A 22593-nucleotide genomic window follows, 5' to 3' on the forward strand; every position below is an offset into this window, starting at 1 on the left:
GTGAAAGTTGATGTCTATCTTATGGTGTAGGGACACAAGAATCAGTATCGTTAAAAAATAAATTTTAAATTTTAATTTGGATCAAGTTATGTGCTTTTCAGAAATGTATAAACAACCATAATTTATACATCTTATATTTTCCTTCTTTAAATTTTAAGGAACTATTTATTGAGGCTTGCGCTGTGGTCTAGCAAATAAAGACTCCACCTGCAGTGCCAGCATCCCATATGGGCACTGGTTCATATCCCAGTTGCTCCACTTCCAATCCAGCTCCCTGATAATGTGCCTGGGGAAACACCAGAAGATTCCGCAAGCCTTTGGGCTCCTGTATCCATGTGGGAGATCCAGAAGAAGCTCCTGGATCATGGCTTCTGATTGACATACCTCTGCCATTGCTACCATTTGGGGAGTGGAGTAACAGATGGATGATCTCTTTGTGTCCTTCTCTGAAACTCTGCCTTTCAAATTAATACATAAATCTTTAAAAATGTTTATTAATTTTTTTGACAGGCAGAGTGGACAGTGAGAGAGAGAGAGACAGAGAGAAAGGTCTTCCTTTTTCTGTTGGTTCACCCCCCCCAGGCATGGTTACACAGAGATCTTCCATTCACTGGTTCATTGACCAAAATGACTGTGTCATCTCATGTTTCCTTTGTTTGTATCCATCTCTTATTTCTCTTCTTACAAGGTCATCAGTCTGGGTTAGGGTCTCACACATTTGATTTTTTTACTTGAATTGTGCCATGAAAGGCACCATCTCCAGATAGAGTCACACTGCAGGTTAGAGATTGAAGATAGGAATGTTGGAGAAACACAATTTGGTGCATCACAATGGAAAGCATCCAGATGTCTCCCTCATGGGCAGCCAACTCTAGGTAGGAATTACTGTGTAAAGTGAGTCTTGGGATTCCTTTTGCTATTATTTTAATGCTATCTGACTAACCTAAGTGCATGCATGTACCCAACAAATTATCTGTGTACACCTACACAAACTAGAATATAGATAACTGATAGTAGTGTACATGTAAAATCAATAGAGCAGTCCATAAGATAGAACATTTTGAAACTAAAACTGATGAGTAGAAAAATGATAACAAAGCCTGAGCTCCATTATGATATATACGATATCCGCAATTCATATTTTATAAATATTAAATATTTTTAAAATATTTTTAAATAAATCACTGTGAGGAATATAAGAAAAACATTCACACCTACATGCAGGTTAATCAGATAGTATTGAAATAATAACAAAAGGAATCTTAAGACTCACTTTACACAGTAAGTGTAATATTCCAAATTAATTTAAACATACAATGTGACTTCTTTTCTGCATGATACATTCTGTACTTACTTGTGAATATGCTATTAATTCATAAGAAAATGTGAGTATGTCTATTGACCTAATATGCTTAATTCAGGAAACAGACCTTTTGTCCATGTGGGGAAAGGTGCCATTCAGTGTTATCTCTCTGTTTTTACAAAATATGTTAATGAATCAAATGATTAGAAAATAAAACATGACGAGACAATGCTGGTTGGTACATTAGGGTACATTATTGTATATTTCCATTAGTGATGCATAGCTCAAGATTGACTTCAAATTTTATTCCTTAGGGGATCCTGAATTAGTTTCTCTGTGGTCACCACTCTCTTTATATCACAGGGACTATATTTTTCATTCTTCAATAAGTACTAATCAAGTATTAGAGCTCTTCTCTCTGACTCAGTGCTTGAGATTATAAATACCAGCCATTACTCAGAAGGTATAACTAAGACAACCCAGGGAGAGGTAGTTCCAAAAGTCCTGTAGACAGTCTGTCTCATCCAAGATGGTCACAGGATGGAGATGGGTTTTCAGACCATTTTAGCTGAAATGTGTTTGGGGTGAATGAATGTAGGTTGCACCTCTGGCACTGTTTACCCATCTATGAGGTGAGTATATTAGTAGTATTTATGAAATGCCCCTGCATTTTCTAAGAAATCATTGTGAGATATGTGCAGGCTGACTTACAGTATGTGGCAGTTGCATTTGTGGTGTTTCATGGTATATCTTCCCCAAATGCACTTTCTGGTTTCCTGCACTGTGTAGACTGACCAGCACAACTCATTTGAGGTTATAGAAGTTTATACAACACCTAGTTTCTAGGAACGTGGAAGTTTGGGTACTGGGTGACAGTCCCATTTCCTTTGGAAGTGAGTAGTTTTTATGATACTTCAAGAAGGGAACCCCAGGAATAAGAATCATTTAAGACAGCATACCACTTGATGATCTTTGAGACTATCTCTTATGGCTTCAGAGAAAAAAGAGTCACTGAAATGCAAAGGTGATAGATTTGCACAGTCAAAGATTTTATTGATCATACAGACCAGAATGAACAAGATTTAGGTGATATTACCTTACCTCATCCGTAAATTATGATATTGGAAGTTCTGGACCAGCCTTCAAAAAAGTTGTGAATGGATTAGAAAGACAGGCAAGGGCCTAACAAATGTTACGTAAGTGGTCTTGAGGGTGTGTCCTGGGGTGGAGGGATAACCTCTCATGTCTGAGAGTCACTGTCTACATTGCTATCACATGCCCATTACTTACCTTGCTATTATGATTTCTAGAACTGGAAGTCTCCTAGTCTGCCATACATTTAGTATCTAGAGCTTTGCTGCTTTCCTCTGTATCCTAGAAATTCTTTCTGGTAGTTCAAGGAATGTCGGTGAGGGTCTCTGCATGTAAAAAAGTTGAAATAAATTGTATTTTAGGAGATTGATGGTTTGAGTACTGTCAGATGATTTGTAGATGCCTGGCACCCTAACTTTTGGATGGTGATTTCTATTTTGCTACACTTAATTAAAAAACACTTTTATTGGGACTGATGATGTGGCATAGTGGGTAAAGCTGCTGCCTGCAGTGTCAGCATTCCATGTGAGCACTAGTTCAAGTCCCAGATGCTGCACTTCTGTTCCAGCTCTCTGCTATGGCCTGGTAAAGAGGTAGAAGATGGCCCAAGGCCTTGGGCCCCCACATCCATGTGGGAGACCTGGAAGAAGCTCCTGGCTCCAGGTTTCAGATCAGCACAGCTCCAGCCATTGTGGCCATTTGGGAAGTGAACCAATGGATGGAAGACTCTCTCTCTCTCTCTGCCTCTCCTTCTGTCTGTGTAACTCTGACTTTCAAATAAATAAATAAATAAATAAATCTTTAAAAAAGAGAAAACAAACACACTTATTTTTCAGATTAATTTCAGAAACTGTCACCAGTTTTTTTATTAAGCAAATATAAATTTTCAAAGTACATCTTATGCATTATAATGGCTCCCCCCCATAACTTCCCTCCTGCCCACAACCCTCGTAACTCCCACTCATCTCCCATTCCATTGAGATCAAGATTCATTTTCAATTATCTTTATATACTGAAGATCAATTTAGTATATATTAAGTAAAGATTTCAACAGTTTGCATCCCCACAGAACATAAAGTGTAAAATACTGTTTGAGGACTAGTGATAGCATTAATTCACATTGAACAACACATGAAGGACAGAGATCCTACATGAGAAATAAGTGCACAGTGACTCCTGCTGTTGACTTAATAATTTGATACTCTTGTTTATTGCGTGAGTAATCTCCCTAGGCTATTGTCATGAGTTGCCAAGGCTATGGAAGCCTTTTGAGTTTGCCGACTTCGATCTTATTTAGACAAGGTCATAGTCAAAGTGGAAGTTCACTCCTCCCTTCAGAGAAAGGTACCTCCTCCTTTGATGGCCCATTCTTTCTACTGGGATCTCACTCGCAGAGAGCTTTCATTTACGTCAGTTTTTTTTTTTTTTTTTTTTTTTCCCCAGAGTGTCTTGGCTTTCCATGCCTAAAATACTCTCATGGGCTCTTCAGCCAGATCTGAATGCCTTAAGGGCTGATTCTGAGGCCAGAGTGCTGTTTAGGACATTTGCCATTTTATGAGTCTGCTGTGTATCCCGCTTCCCATGTTGGATCGTTCTCTCACTTTTTGATTCTTTCAGTTAGTATTAGCAGACACTAGTCTTGTTTATGTGATCCCTTTGACTCTTAGACCTATCATTATGATCAATTGTGAACTGAAATAGATCACTATGACTAGTGAGATGGCATTGGTACATGCCTTCTTGATGGGATTGTATTAGAATCCCAGGGCACATTTCTAACTCTACTGTTTGGGGCAAGTCCGATTGAGCATGTCCCAAATTGTACATCTCCTCCCTCTCTTATTCCCACTCCTATATTTAACAGAGATCACTTTTCAGTTAAATTTACACACCTAAGAATAATTGTGTGCTAATTACAGAGTTCAACCCATAGTATTAAGTAGAACAACAAAAAAAATACTAAAAGGGATAAGTTGTACATCAACAGTCAGGATAAGGTCGGATCAAGTCACTCTTTCTCATAGTGTCCATTTCATTTGAACAGGTTTCCTTTTTGGTGCTAGGTCAGTTGTCACCAATCAGGGAGAACATATGATATTTGTCCCTCTGGGACTGGCTTATTTCACTCAGCATGATGTGCTCCAGATTCTTCCATTTTGTTGCAAATGACCGGATTTCATTGTTTTTGACTATTGTATAGTATTCTATAGAGTACATGTCCCATAATTTCTTTATCCAGTCTACTGTTGATGGGCATTTGGGTTGATTCCAGGTCTTAACTATCGTGAATTGAGCTGCAATAAACAAAATAAGGTGCAGACCGCTTTTTTGTTTGCCCATTTAATTTCTTTTGGGTAAATTCCAAGGAGTGGGATGGCTGGGTTGTATGGCAGGGTTATATTCAGGTTTCTGAGGAATCTCCAGACTGACTTCCAGAGTGGCTTAACCAGTTTGCATTCCCACCAACACTGGGTTAGTGTCGCCAGCATCTGTTGTTGGTAGAATTCTGTATGTGAGCCATTCTGACCAGGGTGAGGTGAAACCTCATTGTGATTTTGATTTATATTTCCCTGATGGCTAGTGATCCTGAACATTTTTTCATGTGTCTGTTGGCCATTTGGATTTCCTCTTCTGAAAAATGTCTATTAAGTCCTTGGCCCATCTCATGCGTGGGTTCTTTGCTTTCTTGTTTTGGAGTTTCTTGATCTCTTTGTGGATTCTGGTTATTAATCCTTTACCTGTTGCATAGTTTACAAATATTTTTTTTCCATTCTGGCGGTTGCGTCTTCACTTTCCTGTTTATTTTGCATACGGAAACTTCTCAATTTGATCCAATCCCAAATGTTAATTTTGCCTTTGACTGCCTGTGTCTCTGGGGTCTTTTCCAAGAAATCTTTGCTGGTACCAATATCTTGCAGGGTTTCTCCAATGTTCTCCAATAATTTGATGTTGTCAGGTTGTAGATTTAGGTCTTTAATCCATGTTGAGTGGATTTTTGTGTAATGTGTAAGGTAGGGGTCTTGCTTCATGTTTCTGCATGTAGAAATCCAGTTTTCCCAGCACCATTTATTGAATAGACTGTCCTTGCTCCCGGAATTGGTTTTGGACCCTTGAGCAAATATAAGATGGCTGTAGATGTTTGGATTGATTTCTGGTGTTTCTATTTTGTTCCATTGGTCTATCCATCTGTTTCTGTACCAGTACCATGCTGTTTTGATTACAATTGCCCTGTAGTATGTCCTGAAATCTGGTATTGTGATGACTCTAGCTATGTTTCTGTTGTACAAGATTGCTTTAGCTATTCGAGGTCTCTTGTGCCTCCATATGAATTTCAGCACCATTTTTTCCAGATCTGAGAATGTCTTCAGTATTTTGATTAGTATTGCATTGAATGTATAAATTGCTTTTGGGAGAATGGACATTTTGATGATATTGATTCTTCCAATCCATTAGCATGGAAGATTTTTCCATTTTTTGGTATCCTCTTCTATTTCTTTCTTTAAGGTTTTGTAATTCTCATCGTAGAGATCTTTAACGTCCTTGGTTAAGTTTATTCCAAGGTATTTGATTGTTTTTGTAGCTATTGTGAATGGGATTGATCTTAGAAGTTCTTCCTCAACTGTGTCATTGCCTTTGTATACAAAGGCTGTTGATTTTTGTGCATTGATTTTATTTCCTGCTACTTTGCCAAACTCTTCTATGAGTTCCAATAGTCTCTTAGTAGAGGTCTTTGGGTCCCCTAAAGAAAGAATCATATCATCTGCAAAGAGGGATAGTTTGAGTTCTTCCTTCCCCATTTGTATCCCTTTAATTTCTTTTTCTTGCCTAATAGCTCTGGCTAGAACTTCCAGAACTATATTGAATAGCAGTGGTGAGAGTGGGCCTCCCTGTCTGGTACCAGATCTCAGTGGAAATGCTTCCAACTTTTCCCCATTCAATAGGATGCTGGCTGTGGGTTTTTCATAAATTGCTTTGATTGTATTGAGGAATGTTCCTTCCATACCCAGTTTGCATCATCAAAGGGTGTTATTTTTATCGAATGCTTTCCTCTGCATCTATTGCAATAATCATATGGTTTTTCTTCTGCAGTCTGTTAATGTGGTGTATCATAATGATTGATTTGTGCACATTGAACCATCCCTGCATACCAGGGATAAATCCCACTTTGTCTGTTTTTTTGATCTTTCTGATGTGTTGTTGCATTCTATTGGCCAGAATTTTATTGATGATTTTTGCATCTGTGTTCATCAGGGATATTGGTCTGTAATTCTCTTTCAGTGCTGCATCTTTTTCTGGCATGAAAAGCCAAGACACTCTGGGAAAAAAAAAAAAACTAAATGAAAGATCTCTTTGAGTGAGATCCCAGTGGAAAGAACAGGTCTTCAAAGAAGGAGGTACCTTTCTCTGAAGGGAGGAGAGAACCTCCACTTTGACTATGACCTTGTCTAAACAAAATAAGAGTCGGAGAACTCAAGGGGCTTCCATAGCCTTGGAAACTCATGACTGGTGCATAAGGAGATTACTGATGCCATGAACAGGAGTGTCAATTTGTTAAGTCAACAACAGGAGTCACTGTGCACTTACTCCTCATGTAGGATCTCTGTCCTTAATGTGCTGTACATTGAGACTCAATGCTATAATGAGTACTCAAACAGTATATTTCACTTTGTGTTTCTATGGGGGTGCAAACTGTGAAATCTTTACTTAATGTATACTAAACTGATCTACTGTAAAAAAAAAAAAAAAAGAAATTATCAATTCCCAACTTGACTCTCACTGGGATTAAACATGACAATAGGTCTGATCTGATTTCATCATCATTTAAAAAATCATCTATTATTTTTCACTTTATGTTTCAGTGTGGGAGCAAACTGTTGAAATCTTTACTTAATGTATGCTAAACTGATCTTCTGTATATAAAGAGAATTGAAAATGAATCCTCATGTGAATGGAAGGGGAGAGGGAGTGGGAAAGGGGAGGGTTGAAGGTGGGAGGGACGTTATTGGGGGGGAAGCCATTGTAATCCATAAGCCGTACTTTGGAAATTTATATTCATTAAATAAAAGTTTTAAAAAAATGAAAAAAAAAAAGAAAAGTTCTGTAGATATCTGTTAGATCCATTTGGGCTATAGTGTCATTTAAATCTACTGTCTCCTTGTTGATCTTCTGTCCGGTTGATCTATTTCTGAGAGTGGAGTTTGAAGTCCCACAGTAGTATTGTATTGGGGTCTAAGTCTCCTCTTAAGTCCCTTAATATATCTTTTAAATAAACCAGTGCCCTGTTATTAGGTGCATATACATTGATAATCATTATATCTTCCTGTTGAATTGATCCCTTAATCATTATATAGTGACCCTCTTTGTCTCTCTTAACAGTTTTTATGTTTAAGTTTATTTTGTCTGATATTAAGATGGCTATGCCCACTCTTTCTTTATTTCTGTTGGCATGGAATATCTTTTTCCATCCTTTCACTTTCAGTCTGCATGTATCTTTGTTGGAAAGATGTGTTTCTTGTAAGCAGCAAATGGATGGGTTTTGTTTCTTAATCCGTTCAATCAGTCTGTGTCTTTTAACTGGAGAGTTGAGGCCATTAACATTCAGTGTGCCTATTGATTAGTAGTAACTTTGCCCTGCCATTTTCCCAAAGAAATTTTCTAATATATGCTTTGAACTTCCTGTGATCTTTTACTGGGAGGTTTTCTTCCTTTTCCTTCTTTCATATTGATGGCTGTATTTCTGTTTTTCTGTAACACATCTTTAAGCATATTTTGCAGGGCTGGATGAGTGGTGACAAATTCTTTCAATTTCTGTTTGCTATGAAAGGTCTTTATTTCACCTTCATTCACAGATGAGAGCTTTGCAGGATATAATTTTCTGGGCTGGCAGTTTTTCTCTCTTAGTACTTGGGCTATATCTTGCCATTCCCTCGTAGCCTGTAGGGTTTCTGATAAGTCTGCTGTGAGTCTAAGTGGAGATTCTCTGAGAGTAATCTGATGTTTCTCTCTTGCACATTTTTAGAATCTTTTTTTTTATATCTTACTGTGGTGAGTTTGATTACAACCTGTCGTGATGAGGTTCTCTTTTGGTCATGGTTACTAGGGGTTCTATGAGCTTCCTGTACTAGCATGTCTCTGTCCTTTTCCAAACCCGGGAAGTTCTCTGCTAGTATCTCAGTAAAAAGGCCTTCTAATCCTTTCTCCCTCTCCATGCCTTCAGGAACTCCTAGAACTCGAATATTTGGTTTAATAGTATCCTGTAGATTCCCAACAAATTTTTTATATTTCTAATTTCGTCTTGTTTTCTTTGGCTTGACTGTATGTTTTCCTGTGCTCTGTCTTCTAAGTCCGATATTCTCTCTTCTGCTTCACCCATTCTGTTTTTAAGACTCTGTAATGTGTTTGTCATTTGATCTATTGAATTCTTCATTTCATTTTGATTTCTCTTCACTATCACACTTTCATATTCTACTAGTTTCTGCATTTCATTTTGATTCCTCCTTAAGATTTCATTTTCACAAGACAGATTTTCTATCCTGTCTAGTAAGGATTTCTGTAGTTCAAGAATTTGTTTTTGAAAACTTCTAAATGTTCTTATCATAATTTTTTTTGAAATCCGTATCTTGCATTTCTTCTATCTCATCATCTTCATAATCTTGGCTTGAGGTGTCTTGTTCATTTGGGAGTGTCATAATGTCTTCCTTGTTCTTGTTTCCTCGGTTTCTGCATTTGTTGCTTGGCATTGTGGAGACATTCTTTCGTTTCTTCTTCCCTCGCTGTGGTATTTTTTCTCGTTATACTATGACTGTATTAAGTGGACTGTCTGCTTTTGATGGATCCTTAGAGGCTTGAGAGGGGTGTGATCAGAGAGTTTTGTTTGGTTCTTCAGGTTTAAGGGTGTGCCAAAGGTGACACACCCAGGTTAGGCATGGTAAATCTCTCTCTCTCTCTGTATTTTTTTTTTTTTTTTGATTCAGAAGGGAAGTAATTCCACACAGCTGAGCGGAATTGAAGGCAGTCAATTTCTGATCTCTGACTCCTGTGGGTATAATATTCATCTGCTCTGTCCCAAGTACCACACAAAGGATTTACGCAGTCCTCAGTGTTAGCTCAAATTTCTCTGCCATCTCCCACCGGGTTGCCAAGGTTACCAAGTTTGTGTACTTTCCCGAGAGCACTCAAGTCCGTGAGGTCTCTCCCACACCTTCAGTCCTTCACAGTCTCAGTTCATTAGCTCCACACATTCACAAGGTCCCAACCTCCTATTATTTCACCCCACAAGAGTCAGGTTTTTCTTGTTGGCTAATGGTGGGCACAGCCCTGAGGTCGCGCAGCTTTTACATATGTCCAAAATGGCGCCTGCTCTTTGTCTTGCTTGCCCTTGAAAGGTGAGTGGAGAGAGTCTCGTGTCCATACCTGTCCCTTTTTTTTTTCTCCTCTCTCTTCTAGTTAGCCTGGTGAACTTTCCCCACAGGGCCTCAAGCCTCATTTCCTCTAGGCTCCTCCTTCTGCTTTCCCACCGGTGTCTTGGGCTACTGAGGTTCTGGCTCACCTCCCTTTCCAGCACTGGTGCATAGATTCTATGGCTGGGGTCCCGAGCCATGGGCGGCCATGCCCTCCACGTAAGTCCACCATGAACCAGCAGTTCTGGAAGAGTTTCCTCTGCTGTTTCTTCCCTAACTCTTCCTTGAAACTGCAGTATCTCCACTTTTATTAAACTGTCTTTTCCCAGACTGTCAATGTGCTACCTTCCTCTTCCGCTGTCTTGCCCCAAGTCTCTGTAACCAGTTTTAGAAGATTGCCCTGAGCATGGCTTTCCTTTTGATCCTGATGCTATGTATGGATTGTGTGACATCAAAAAGCATATCGAAATTTTCCCAGTCACTGTCAGTAATTTCTTCTTGAAAATCTTGACCAATATTTAGTATACATGCAGCTTCAGAAAATTTCTGTGAGCTTTTTCCTGTTTTCTGAATAGTAAAATTACACTAAATCAGACTTCATGTGCTAATAAGTTTCTTAAAATATAAACAAAAATATGACCACATATAAGCAGAAATGTGAAGCATAACCTTATGATCGCCAATGAATTCACTTGCATGATTCCCAGGACTATTTTTAAAAAATATTTATTTATTTGAAAGTCAGAGTTACACACAGAAGGAGAGGCAGAGAGAGAGAGGTCTTCCAACTTCTGGTTCACTCCACTGATGGTCACAATGGCCGGAGCTGCCCCAACCTGAAAGCAGAAGTCAGGAGCTTCTTCCTGGTCTCCCATGTGGGTGCAGGGACCCAAGACTTGGGCCATCTTCTATCACTTTTCTAGGCCATAACAGAGAGCTGGATTGGATGGGGATCAGCCGGGACTTGAACTGGCACCCATATGGGATGCCTGCACTGGAGGTGGCAGCTTTACCCACTATGCCACAGCACTGGCTCTTGGAGGACTTTTTTTTTTTTTTTTTTTTTAGTGTCATCAACTTCGGGGCTAAGATGCAATTCATAGGCATAGATCATGTTTATAGGAGCTTTTTTTCTAAGATTTTTAAAAAGTATTTGAAAGTGTTTTATATATATATATAGAGAGAGAGAGAGAGAGAGGGAGACACACTGATCTTCCAGCTGCTGGATCACTACCCCAGAATGCTACAATAAGCAGGATGAGGCCAAGCACTTCTTCTGGGTCTCCTGTATTAGTAGCATTTACCCAAGTACTTGGGACTTCTTCCAGTGCTTTTCTCAGTCCACTAGAAGGGAGCAGGATCAAAAGCAGAGCAGCCAGAATACAAAGCATATGGGGTTGCTTGCATTGCAGATGGAAATTTTACTTGTTATGTGGCAGTGCAGGCCTATATTTATGGAAACTTTTACATGACTGAAATTCAATTAATTTTATTTTGCACTTTAATGGAACTTTCCTGCTCACCAGGGTGTATCAGAATTTGATGTAGGACAAATCAGAAAATGCAATAACATCATGGCTTAACAAATAGCCATTTGATTTATAATTCTAATTCAATATTTTGTGATGGGCTCAGATGGGCAGTTCCTATGATCAGCCTGTGATCAGAAATGAGGGTTTAGTCATCTTAGGAGCTGATTGACACTCATGACTTAGAGATGGCTTCATTTAAATGGCTGGTGGTTTGTGATGAATCTTGGTAAGATCCTATCTCTTCAATGGGCAGGACCCAGTGCTTTCTAAAAGATAAGGAAAATCTGACAAGACAAATACTTTGCAACCTATCTTTTTCTATCACATTTACTGATATCCCAGGGGGTTAAGAAAATGAAAAATGAAATCCAGAGTCTTATGAAGGGATGGATAAAGGGAATGGTTTCATTTAGAATCATTACTGGTAAAGTGTACTGCATTAAATATACATTATGTATATATATATATTTTTTTTGACAGGCAGAGTGGACAGTGAGAGAGAGAGACAGAGAGAAAAGTCTTCCTTTGCCATTGGTTCACCTTCCAATGGCCGCCGCGGCCGGCACACCGTGCCAAAGGCAGCAGCCAGGTACTTCTCCTGGTCTCCCATGGGGTGCAGGGCCCAAGCACTTGGGCCATCCTCCACTGCACTCCCGGGCCACAGCAGAGAGCTGGCCTGGAAGAGGGGCAACCAGGCCAGAATCCGGCACCCTGACTGGGACTAGAACCTGGTGTGCTGGCACCGCAAGGCAGAGGATTAGCCTATTGAGCTGCGGCGCTGGCCCAAAATAACTTTCTTTAGTGTAAAATTTAGTGACAGTATAATGTTTATCTCTTCAATAACTTTATTTATTTGAACAATCACCCTTAAATTTTACTATCTTAGTATTACATTACTATTTTACAAAATTTGTAGACAAAAGATTAATACACTGAGGCTTAATCTCTACTACTTAATAGAAGTGGATGTGCTTTCTTATATATTTCCACGTTTAAATGTTTATTCCTCCACAGGGAAGCTGATGTTTCCTCAGTTAATGTATTCATTACTCTTTATTCATTGTATCACATTTTTTCTTTTTTCTAGTTCAGTGTAAAAGGAAACCAGGTAAGTTTTCTTTTAACTCCTTGCATTTATCTTCTCTTCCAGGTATAATTTGGGTACCTCCACATATTTTCAAAACTAAACAAAATTATTACATCACCTGTAAAAGGTTTTCTTAATTATTCCTCAGCTTGCTGTCAGTTTTCATTTTAGGAGAATTTTAATAATTTATTAATTAAAATGGAAAAATAAACATAAAATTCACTCTTAGGGAGTGTACACAAACAAGATGAATGACGAATTTGCCATGATTATAAAACATTACAATCATCTGAGATACAGCAATTTGGCCTCTGGTCTTTCTGTTGCCATAGCAAAATATACATTTGTTACATGTTTTGAGTTGAAACTTACAGTACAATTTGCTAAATTTTTTGGGTCATGATGTCTGAAATAGCAAAGATGATGTAGTGATCAGTGTTTTCATGCTACCCTGGAAATAAACACTTAGCATTCTGCAAGGGTAAGAGTTACATAGTATTAAAAAACACAAATCAGTTAAGCTTGTATTTGAATTGTTAGAGTAATGCAATCCTTAATTGTTTTGAGAAGCTGAATTTGATTCAGGGATAGGATCAGGAATGTGTGGGGAAAAGAATGTACTGCAGGTTCTTTTATTTTTTTAAGATTTATTTATTTATTTGAAAGGCAGAGCTAGAGAGCTTGGGAGAGATGAGCAGAAAGAGACTCCTTCCATCTACTGGTGCAATCCCCAAATGAACATAATGGCTGAGACTGGTTCAGACCAAAGCCAGGAGCCTGGAATTCCATCTAGGTCTCCCATATTAGTTGAAGGAGCCCAAATATTTAAGCAACATTTCACTGATCTTTCAGGAACTTTAGCAGAGAGCTAGATTGGAGTGGAGTACCCTGGACTCAAATAGTATGATACCATGAGATGCCAGCATTGCAATTGGAGGCTTAACTGTCTGCACCACACTGGTGCCTACTGCAAGTTCTTAAACAAATCTCTATGCATTTCTCTCAGTCAGTCACAAATCCAGATTACACTGTACACTTTCCCAAGTTCTGTTTTTGGGCAATTAATTCCATTGTTTTTACCTTAATTTAATTTTAATAATGTTATCTCAGTTCTTCAAATGTAAAATAAGCATAGTCAAAATCAAAAGATATTTTCTATTCTTTGTCTTACTTGAATATTCTCTCTTATTTAAAAATAATTATGGGCTTGATTTAGAAAGAAGTTGATGGACCAAGAGAGAAATGAAGAGAGAGCTCCCATGCACTTATTCACTCCATAAATACCCATACCAAGAAAGGTTGGGCAGGACTGAAGCCAGAAGTCAGGAATGGAGTCTAGCTCTTTCTCATTGGTGGCATCACTACTGCTTCTGCAGCATTAGCTGGGAGCTGGAAACTGGAACTGGCACTGGAAATTGAACCTAGGTACTTTGAGGTAGAAGTAGGATATCTTAGATGGCATCATAAACACCAAGATTAATGCCTGCCCTCTTTTTTAAAATATTTTTTCTCTGCCATATTTGAAGTGACTTTGCATGGTGTTTTTCTGAAAATTCTTCTGTGTTCACTCCCAACATAGCTCCACTGATGGTTTCTTGTCTTTTCACCTGAATACTCTACATTCTTCCCCTTAACATAGCTTATTGAAGAGTCAATATTTTCTTCCTTTCAACCTGCTGTGCAATTCCCCTTGACATATGTGGCCCCTTGTGACCTGAAACTCCTGTTTTCTTCCAGTTGTGGCATTTTTCACAGTCTTTAGACCATAGGTTTGACTCCCTGCTGAATGCTTCTGTGTGGCTGTCCAAATGCTCAATAATTCTAAAATGAAAACCCATCCTTCCTTCTTCCTTCATACCCATGTACAAGATAAAAACTGTCAGTCTTTGTTTTGTGACAGAGTTAATATGTTGACCAGAAATGTTCTTTTACAGATGATGCTAACATTTGAAGACCTGGCTATTTACTTTACCTGGGAGGAATGGCAGAACATGAATAAAGCTCAGAAAATTCTGTACAGGGATGTGATGTTGGAGACCTACAATAGCCTGCTTTTCTTGGGTGAGTGACACCCATCACATATCCAATGATAGCATTTTCTTGCTATTTGAAAAATAAGTGAACACTTTATAAAGTTTAATGATGGGCAGGTATAGAATTTGATTCCATAAATAATCTGTATGTCTACCATCTAGGAAAGGATCCAAATTGGAACATTTGTTGCATAGCTCCTGGAATAAGCTGTAGTCTTTTAAATAACCCAAGATAGCAGTTTTACAAAATCTTACATTGTTTGCATTAAATAGGACACTGCATCACTAAACCTGATTTGATCTTTAAGTTGGAGCAAGGAGGAGAGCCATGGATGGTGAACAAATGCCTAAATCAGAGCCTTCCAGGTCAGTAGGCACATAACAGATGTTGACTGATGTTCTTTCCATGAAATTTTCCCAAGTGTTACTCCTGATGACACCTGGTTTTGTGCATCAGACAAGGGATTCTAGAGTATCTAAGGATGCCATTATATCTCTAACTCTTTTTTCTTGATGAAGATGATCTTTGATTAAAAAAAAATTCTAATCTTTTTCTGATGTTACTAAGGGTTTTTCTAGGTTAGATATATTCCCCAGATTCTAACTTGTCCTTCTATAATAACTTTTCCTTCATGCATTTATTCTATTCTTCAGTTCTTTTTTTTTAAGATTTATTTATTTTGCTTGAAAGAGTTACACAGAAAGAGAATGAGAGGTAGAGAAAGGTCTTCCATCTGCTGGTTCACTCCCCAGTTGGCCACAATGGCTGGAGCTATGCTGATCCAAAACCAGGAGCCAGGAGCTTCTTCCAGCTTGGACCATCCTCCACTGTTCTCCCAGGACATAGCAGAGAGCTGGATAGGAAGTGGAGCAGCTGGGTCTTGAACCGGCACCCATTGGGGATGCCAGCACTGCAGGCGGGGATGTAGCCACCATGCCAGAATGCCAGCCTGTCTTCATTTCTTATAAGTTGGGCAAGTTATAGAGACTTGTTTCAGATTGAGTCCCCACTCATGGTTTTGGCCAGGCACAGAACTTGCTATTTTAAGCATCTCACAACTGAACCAATAAATGTGAACTCTTTCTCTTTCTCTCTCTCTTTTCTCTTTCTCTGTGCCTTTCAAATAAAATAAGAAAAAAAATAGGTTGCTAGAAACATTGGAGGAGAGAGCCTGTGGCTGGCAATCTTCTGTTTCATTCTCCCTTTTTGTCTAATTCTCCATCTCTCTGACTCTCAAGTATGTAAATGAATAAGTAAATGCTAAGAAATGGTGAGAAGTAGGCCTCTGTGCAATGACATCAGAAACCCTGAAGCTAAGCATGAACTTATGTAAAAACATGAAAATAAGTGATACTAAACTCACCAAGAAAGTCTTGAGATTCTGAATCCCAAGGTCAAGTAACTTCATGGGTTCATGTTGAATGTCTTAGATTTGTTTAAAAGTTAGAAGCATGAATTCTGTCTCAAATAAACAATAAAGATAACAAAGGCATAGGAAATGAAAATTTCTTTGAAAATAAGAGACAGCTGATCAAATGCCCCCAGAAACTCAAATTATCACACAAAAAAATGTTTATAGAAAAAACCTGAGGGGATATAACTAGGGCTCATGATTTCAGAATGAGCTAGAAAATACTTTTCAAAGAAAGTAAACACACTCTGGGCTGCAGAAACAAATTCTTTAAGCTGTCAGAGAGTGGTAGGGTGGCACATTGCTATATTTCTGTAACTGCTGTAGTTCTGAGAAGCTGAAGATGTTAGATTTCCTTAGGAATATGGGGAAGCTGTCATAGAGTGAAAATAAGTTTCTCATTTGCAAAATCCCACAAATGCTGTTTACCTGGGAAGACTGAACATGAGACAACCATAAATTCAAATCTTGTTCCTTAAATGTGATCCTGTTTAGAGTACAGACACATTTCACTCTTCTTCACCTGTAAGTAAATGATCCAGTAAAACATTCCAATATTTATGGTTGAAAAAGTACAGAAAAAAACTGGTTGCTAGGCAATGGGGGAATATATTTATTAAATATTTGTCCATTCTTTAAAATCTTATAGTTGTCTCATCAATGCTAAAGACTAGAATGACAATAAGAGGAGGAGAGACAGAGATTGTTTATTAGCTCACTCCCCTAATGCCTGTGAAATTTAGGTCTGACTAGTCTGAAGCCAAAAGTCTGGAATTTCATCTAATATTCCCTAACATATCACAGGGTCCCAAGCACTTGAACCATTATTTGCTGCCTTCTAGTTTCATAAGCTAGAGCTTTATTGGAATTGGAGTAGCCAGGGCTCATACTGGCACTATTTTGCGATGAAGGCACCATAAGCAGCAAATTAATACATCTAACTAGGAAAGCAATTCTGACATACTTGAATAAAATTCAAGTAGTAAACATGATCATGATTGAAAATTAAGAAATCTATTGGTACAACCTAATATATCAATGCCTTAAGGAAAAAAAAATCATAATGAGCATAAATAAGTGTCTTCCACTGATTATGTTAAAATCTTATTCCACTTAGATAACAAGAAACTTCATTCCCTTTACATCAGTATTCCAGGAGAAAGCACATATATGTGATTCAGTGATTTTTGTTTTCCTCATTTCAGTTGCCATGAAAAGTGATGACATAATTAGGATGAACCAGGAAATTCAAGAAAAAGATTTCAAGCAGGATGTTATGACAAATAGCAAGACATCAACTCCCAAGAGAGTTGAATTAATAAAAAGACTTAATTTAAGTTCAAGTCATGTTTCAAAACTGATTATCAAAAAGGGAAGTTATTCAGCAATGAAACCTGAGGAATGCAATGTATGTCACAATGTGCATCCCCATGGTGGGCCTGATGAGCTGCAAGCTGGAGAGAAGCTTGATGCGGCTAAGGTACCTGGGAACTCTGTCCAGTGCTGTGAGCATCTTAGTGAGGATCACAAGATTCAGACTGTGAAGCCTTCATTTGAACATAGTGGACAGGGGAAAGACTTCAAAAGGAAGAAGATATTCTTTAGATTTTGCACGGTCCATATGGGAGACCCCTGTAATAAGTCAACAATTACTGTTGGAAAGACAACTCAAATAGAAGAAACTCTTCATAAAAATACTAACCTCAGTAAGCATCAACAAATCAACACAGGAGAGAAACTCTATGAAGATATGGGGTATGTGGAACCTCTCATTTACAAATCAGATCTTCCAATAAATCAGAGACAACATACAGAGAAAAAACCTTATGCATGTCAGCCTTGTAGGATCTCCCATGTGTGTAATGAATGTGGAGAAACCACGTACCAGAAGTTAGATCTCATTAGACATCAGAAAATTCACACAAAGAAGAAACCTCATGAATGTAATGAGTTCCAAAAAACCATTTTCCAGAAATCATACCTCATAACACAGCAAAGAATTCATACAGAGGATAAACCTCATGATTGTAAAGACTGTAGAAAAGCCTTTGGCAAGAAGTCACAGCTTGTAGTGCATCAGAGAATTCACACAGGAGAGAAACCTTATGAATGCAATGGCTGTGGAAAAGCCTTTCTGTGCAAGTCACAGCTCATCAAACATAAGGGAATCCACAAAGGTGAGAAACCTCATGAATGTAATGACTGTGGAAAAGCCTGTGGCTTGAAGACAGACCTAATCAAACAGTGGAAAATTCACACCACGGAGAAACCTCATGAATGTAATGACTGCGGAAAAGTCTTTGGCTCTAAGTCACAACTCATAACCCATCAGAGAGTTCACACAGGGGAGAAACCTTATGAATGCAAGGAATGTGGAAAAGCCTTTGGCAAGAAGTCAACAATCACTAGCCATCAGAGAATTCACACAGGGGAAAAACCTTATGAATGTAATGACTGTGGCAAAGCCTACGGCTATAAGTCTGACCTCATCAAGCATCAGAGGATTCACACAGGGGAGAAACCTTATGAATGTAATGACTGTGGCAAAGCCTATGGCTATAAGTCTGACCTCATCAAACATCAGAAGATTTACACAGGGGAGAAACCTTATGAATGTAATGACTGTGGCAAAGCCTATGGCTGTAAGTCTGACCTCATCAAACATCAGAGAATTCACACAGGGGAGAAACCTTATGAATGCAAGGAATGTGGAAAAGCCTTCACCTGTAAGTCACATCTCATAATCCATCAGAGAATTCACACAGGGGAGAAACCTTATGAATGCAAGGAATGTGGAAAAGCCTTTGGCCAAAAGTCACATCTCATAATCCATCAGAGAATTCACACAGGGGAGAAACCTTATGAATGTAATGACTGTGGCAAAGCCTACGGCTATAAGTCTGACCTCATCAAACATCAGAAGATTCACACAGGGGAGAAACCTCATGAATGCAATGACTGTGGCAAATCCTTTGGCTATAAGTCACAGCTCATAATCCATCAGAAAATTCACACGGGGAGAAACCTTATGAATGTAGTGACTGTGGCAAAGCCTACAGCTGTAAGTCACAACTCATAATCCATCAGAGAATTCACACAGGGGAATAACCTTATGAATGTAATGACTGTGGCAAAGCCTTTGGCCGGACGTCACATCTCATAATCCATCAGAGAATTCACATAGGGGAGAAACCTTAAGAATGTAATGAATCCTGAAAAGCCTTTGGCTGGAGTCAGTAATCATCAAACATCAGAGAATTCACACAGGGGAGAAACCTTATGAATGTAATGACTGGAAAAGCCTTTGGCAAGAAGTCACATCTTATAATCCATCAGAAAATTCACACAGGACCCTACGCATCTGTGCATATACATTTATTTATACTTACATCTTCCTGTTGAGTTGATCCCTTAATCATTATATAGTGCCATTCTTTGTCTCTTTTAGTAGTTTTTGTTTAAAGTCTCTTTCCTTTGCTATTAGCATTGCTACTTCTGTCCTGTTTTGTGTTCCATTGGCATAGAATATCTTTTCTCATCCTTTCACTTTCAGTCTGCATGCTTCGTTGTTGGTGAGATGTTTCTTGTAGGCAGCAAGCAGATTGGTTTTGTTTTTAATCCATTCAGCCAGTCTGTACCTTTTAACTGGAGAGTTGAGGCCATTTACATTCAAAGTGACTGTTGATAAGTAATGACTTTGTCCTGTCATTGTTTCATAAATTTTCCTATTGTTTACTTTGGATTTCTTTTGTACTTTTGCTTGAGTATTTTTTTTTTTTTTGCTTTCAGATTTTTGAAAGATTATTTATTTGTTTGAAAGGCAGAGTTACATAGAGCCAGAGTCAGAGGCCAGAGAGAGAGAGGTCTTCAATCCACTGGCATACTCCCAAATTGGCTGCAATGGCTGGAGCTGGGCCAATCTGAAACCAGGAGTCTGGAGCTTATTTCAGGTCTCCCATATGGGTGCAGGGGCCCAAGGACCTGAGCCCTCTTCAGCTGCTTTTCCAGGCACATTAGCAGGGAGTTGGATCAGAAGTGCAGCAGTCGGGACTTGAATCAGTGCCCATAAGGGATGCTGGTGCTGTAGGTGGTGGCATTATCTGCTATAACACAGTGCCAGCCCTTCTCATTCTTTTATCATGATGACTATCTTTCTGTGTTTCTTAGTGTAGCACTTCATTTAAAACATCTTTTGTAATGCCACTTTGTGATTGAAAATTCTACCTACTCCTGTTACAAATGGTCTTTATTTCATTGTCATTCTTAAATGAGAGCTTTGCAGGATACAGTATTCTGGGTTGACAATGTTGTATTAAGACTTAGACTATGTCTTGCACTCCTTGCCTGCAGGGTTTCTTATGAGAAGTCCATTGTAAGTATAATTGGAGATCCTCTGAAAGTAATTTGGCATTTTTTTGTGCACCTTTTTGGAATCTCTTTATGTACAGAAGATCAGTTTAGCGTACATTAAGTAAAGATTTCAACAGTTTGCTCCCACACAGAAACATAAAGTGAAAAATACTGTTTAAGTACTAGTTATAGCATTAAATATCAATGTATAGCACACTAAGGACAAAGATCCTACATGAGGAGTAAGTGCACAGTGACTCCTGTTGTTGACTTAACAAATTGACACTCTTGTTTATGGCATCAGTAATCACCCTAGGCTCTTGTCATGAGCTGCCAAGGCTATGGAAGCCCCCTGAGTTCACTGACTCTGAACATATTTAGACAAGGCCATGGTCAAAGTGGAAGTTCTCTCCTCCCTTCAGAGAAAGGTACCTCCTTCTTTGATGACCCATTCTTTCCACTGGGATCTCACTCCTGGAGATCTCATTTAGGCTTTTTTTTTTCCCCCAGAGTGTCTTGGCTTTCCATGCCTGAAATAGTCTCATGGGCATTTCAGCCAGATCCGCATGCCTTAACGGCTGATTATGAGGACAGAGTGCTGTTAGGACATTTGCCATTCTATGGGTCTGCTGTGTATCGCACTTCCCATGTTGGATCATTCTCTCCCTTTTTTATTTTATCAGCTAGTATTTGGAGATGCTATTCTTGTTTATGTGATCCCTTTGGTTCTTAGTCCTATCATTATGATCAATTGTGAACAGAAATTGATCACTGGGAGTAGTGAGATGGCATTGGTACATGCCACCTCGATGGGATTGAATTGGAATCCCCTGGTATGTTTCTAACTCTACCGTTTGAGGTAAGTCAGCTTGAGCATGTCCCGAATTGCACATCTCTTCCCTCTCTTATTCCCACTCTTATATTTAACAGCGATCACTTTTCAGTTAAGTTTCAGCACTTAAGAATTGTGTATTGATTACAGTATTCAACCAAAAGTATTAAGTAGAACAAACAAAAAAAAATACTAAGAGGGATAACATATTAAGCTGCTCATCAACAGTCAGGGTGAGGGCTGATCATGTCACCATTTCTCATAGTGTTCATTTCACTTTAACAGGTTTCCTTTTTGGTGCTCAGTTAGTTGTCACCTATCAAGGAGAACAAGTGGTATTTGTCCCTTTGGGATTGGCTTATTTCACTCAACATAATGTTTTCCAAATTCCTAACAGGGATCACTTTTCAGTTAAAATTTAAACACCTAAGAATAACTGTGTGTTAATTACAGAGTTCAACCAATGGTACTAGAACAAAAAAAAAATACTAAAATGGATAAAGTATTACATTGTACATCAACCGTCAGGACAAGAGCTGATCAAGTCACTGTTTCTCATAGTGTCCATTTCACTTCAACAAGTTTCCCCTTTGGTGCTCAGTTAGTTGTCGCAGATCAGGGAGAACATATGATATTTGTCCCTTTGGGACTGGCTTAATTCACTCAGCATGATGTATTCCAAATTCCTCATCTTGTTGCAAATGACTGGGTTTTGTTGTTTTTGACTGCTGTATAGTATTCTATAGAGTACATGTTCCATAATTTCTTTATCCAGTCTACTGTTGATGGGCATTTGGGTTGGTTCCAGGTCTTAGCTATTGTGAATTGAGCTGCAATAAACATTAATGTGCAGACTGCTTTTTTGTTTGCCCATTTAATTTCCTTTGGGTAAATTCCAAGGAGTGGGATGGCTGGGTTGAATGGTAGGCTTCTATTCAGGTTTCTGAGGAATCTCCAGACTGACTTCCATAGTGGCTTGACCAGTTTGCATTCCCACCAACAGTGGGTTAGTGTCCCTTTTTCCCCACATCCTTGCCAGCATCTGTTGTTGGTAGATTTCTGTGTGTGAGCCATTCTCACCGGGGTGTGGTGAAACCTCATTGTGGTTTTGATTTGCATTTCCCTGATTGCTAGTGATCTTGAACATTTTTTTATGTGTCTGTTGGCCATTTGGATTTCCTCTTTTGAAAAATGTCTATTGAGGTCCTTGGCCCATCTCTTAAGTGGGTTGTTTGTTTTGATCTTGTGGAGTTCCTTGATTTCTTTGTAGATTCTGGTTATCAACCCTTTATCAGTTGCATAGTTTGCAAATATTTTTCCCATTCTGTCGGTTTTGTCTTCACTTTCCTGACTGTTTCTTTTGCAGTACAGAAACTTCTCAATTTCATGCAATCCCAATAGTTGATTTTGGCTTTGACTGCCTGTGCTTCTGGGGTGTTTTCCAAGAAGTCATTGCCAGTACCTATATCTTTCAGGGTTTTTCCAATGCTCTCTAATAATTTGATGGTGTCAGGATGTAGATTTAAGTCTTTAATCTATGTTGAGTGAATTT

At 38.7% G+C, this 22593-nt stretch overlaps 1 protein-coding gene across 1 annotated transcript in view; it reads left to right on the plus strand.

The window, feature by feature from the left end:
• Positions 1–20519, plus strand: part of LOC127489067 (zinc finger protein 717) — a 37136-nt gene extending 16617 nt beyond the window's left edge. The window contains exons 2-4 of the mRNA XM_070048281.1: positions 14349–14475; positions 14721–14813; positions 17065–20519. Coding sequence (XP_069904382.1) covers positions 14349–14475; positions 14721–14813; positions 17065–18938 — 2094 coding nt within the window. The 3' untranslated portion in view covers positions 18939–20519. The remainder of the gene's footprint in view (positions 1–14348; positions 14476–14720; positions 14814–17064) is intronic.
• Positions 20520–22593: the final 2074 nt, after the last annotated feature.

Source organism: Oryctolagus cuniculus, chromosome 8 (genome assembly GCF_964237555.1).
Source record: "Oryctolagus cuniculus chromosome 8, mOryCun1.1, whole genome shotgun sequence".
Classification (NCBI taxonomy): Eukaryota; Metazoa; Chordata; class Mammalia; order Lagomorpha; family Leporidae; genus Oryctolagus; species Oryctolagus cuniculus.